The sequence below is a fragment of the Geospiza fortis genome, unplaced genomic scaffold (genome assembly GCF_000277835.1).
Source record: "Geospiza fortis unplaced genomic scaffold, GeoFor_1.0 C13542792, whole genome shotgun sequence".
Lineage (NCBI taxonomy): Eukaryota > Metazoa > Chordata > Aves > Passeriformes > Thraupidae > Geospiza > Geospiza fortis.
In genome coordinates this window covers 1-1,419 of record NW_005059998.1, presented here as the reverse complement: position 1 = coordinate 1,419, position 1,419 = coordinate 1, and the positions used below count along the sequence as shown (strand labels likewise).

At 37.8% G+C, this 1,419-nt stretch overlaps 1 protein-coding gene across 1 annotated transcript; it reads right to left on the bottom strand.

Moving 5' to 3' along the window:
* Nucleotides 1-81: 81 nt before the first annotated feature.
* LOC115949430 (pre-mRNA cleavage complex 2 protein Pcf11-like) lies at nt 82-1,378 on the bottom strand. The gene is made up of 2 exons (XM_031065939.1): nt 858-1,378; nt 82-446 (listed from the first exon to the last, which is right to left on the bottom strand). Exons 1-2 carry the CDS (start codon nt 981-983, stop codon nt 249-251), a joined length of 324 nt encoding a protein of 107 aa, XP_030921799.1. The 5' UTR covers nt 984-1,378; the 3' UTR covers nt 82-248.
* Nucleotides 1,379-1,419: the final 41 nt, after the last annotated feature.

Genomic DNA, 1,419 nt, shown 5'->3' with positions numbered 1-1,419 from the left:
GACCATCAAAGGACAAATCACACTATTTTCTCTACATAAACATTTAGCAAATTAACACACTTTGCCCATTTCAATTTTGCTAAAACTACACAATGCCAATGGTTGCAGATTTTTTTTAACTACAGGTTTCTACTACTCTTGCCCCTGGGAAGCAACCCTTACATACACAAATACACAACCTATGGAGGGGCTACAAAAAGGCCCAAGTACAAAGTCTACATTTAGTAACAAGAGTACAGTACAAGCCTTTAAAAGACTACGTTCTTGCTATCTGGCAAGCTGAAACTTACCTCCACTGCTCCAGCTGGTCCAGCTGGAACACTCTGAAACTCCTTCTCTTTGGCAGCCTCCTGCGTCTTCAACACAACCTCTTCATGAGCTTTTTCAAAGAACTGGCTTTTAGCACGCTCCTCTAAATCTGCTATTTCTTCAAATTCAATCCAGTCCTAAGGAAAGTGTTCATTCTCACTCAGACATCCCAAAGTATTGTATTTAATAAATGCTACTTTGTTAAACCTGAAATATTTCCCACATGCAGCATTAGCACAGTGTACTCTTTCTCACAAGGCAACACTTCAAAAACTCTTTTACCAAAAAAATCACTATCCTTCAAATTCCATTCACAGTGGAATGAAAACAGTGCAGTAAGCAGCTTTAAACTGTTTACTGTTCATAACACAATTGCCTTTTGTATTCTGACAGGCATTTGCAGACTACTTGAAGCATCTAAGACATCACTGTTTATCACAACCAACTCCTGTGATGGTGCAAATTTCAGCTGCAATCCTACAGCACATGCAGGAGTAAAGCACAGAATCCAGCCTGTAATTTATCCACACAAATACTGCATTACTTACTGTTAAACTGTAGTACCATCTCCTGTGTGTAATTTTTCTGCTAACATCTTTTTCTGTCCGGTTCTGGCGATAATGCCAATCTAAATGATCTGCATAAACATCTGTCTGTGAAGTAGTGAATCTCATTCCACAGGAGTAACACTGAATTCCAGTGTACAGCCGATTTATAACACTATCGTAACGCCTACAAAAAGAGAGAAAAATCTTAGCACTTCTTTAAAAAGCGATAGTAAGAAATTTCTCAGTAAATTGCTTCACTTGCCTACAGTAGTAGGGAAAAAGCATGGATCTGCTCCAAGTTAAAAGTACACAATATGACATTTCATCCTGATTTTCATAGCACAATTAACTTAAAACATTCAGAAAACAATAGGCTCTTATTAACGATTCATGAGAAACAGGCTAATGTTGTCTCATTCCTACTAGATTTTCTCATCTAAAAATGCACAAATAGCAATGCCTTCATTTGGCCCAGCTTTACAAGCTACCACCAAATGGTATAATTAAAATCATAAAATGATTTGGGTTGGAGTGGATCTTAGAAGACCATCTAGTTCCAACC

Excerpts from the sequence above, each read along its gene's own strand:
- LOC115949430 (XM_031065939.1), bottom strand. The coding sequence starts at position 983 with ATGAGATTCACTACTTCACAGACAGATGTTTATGCAGATCATTTAGAT. Across the intron at positions 447-857 it reads GATGGTACTACAGTTTAACA|GACTGGATTGAATTTGAAGA; the intron begins GTAAGTAATGCA and ends CACTTTCCTTAG.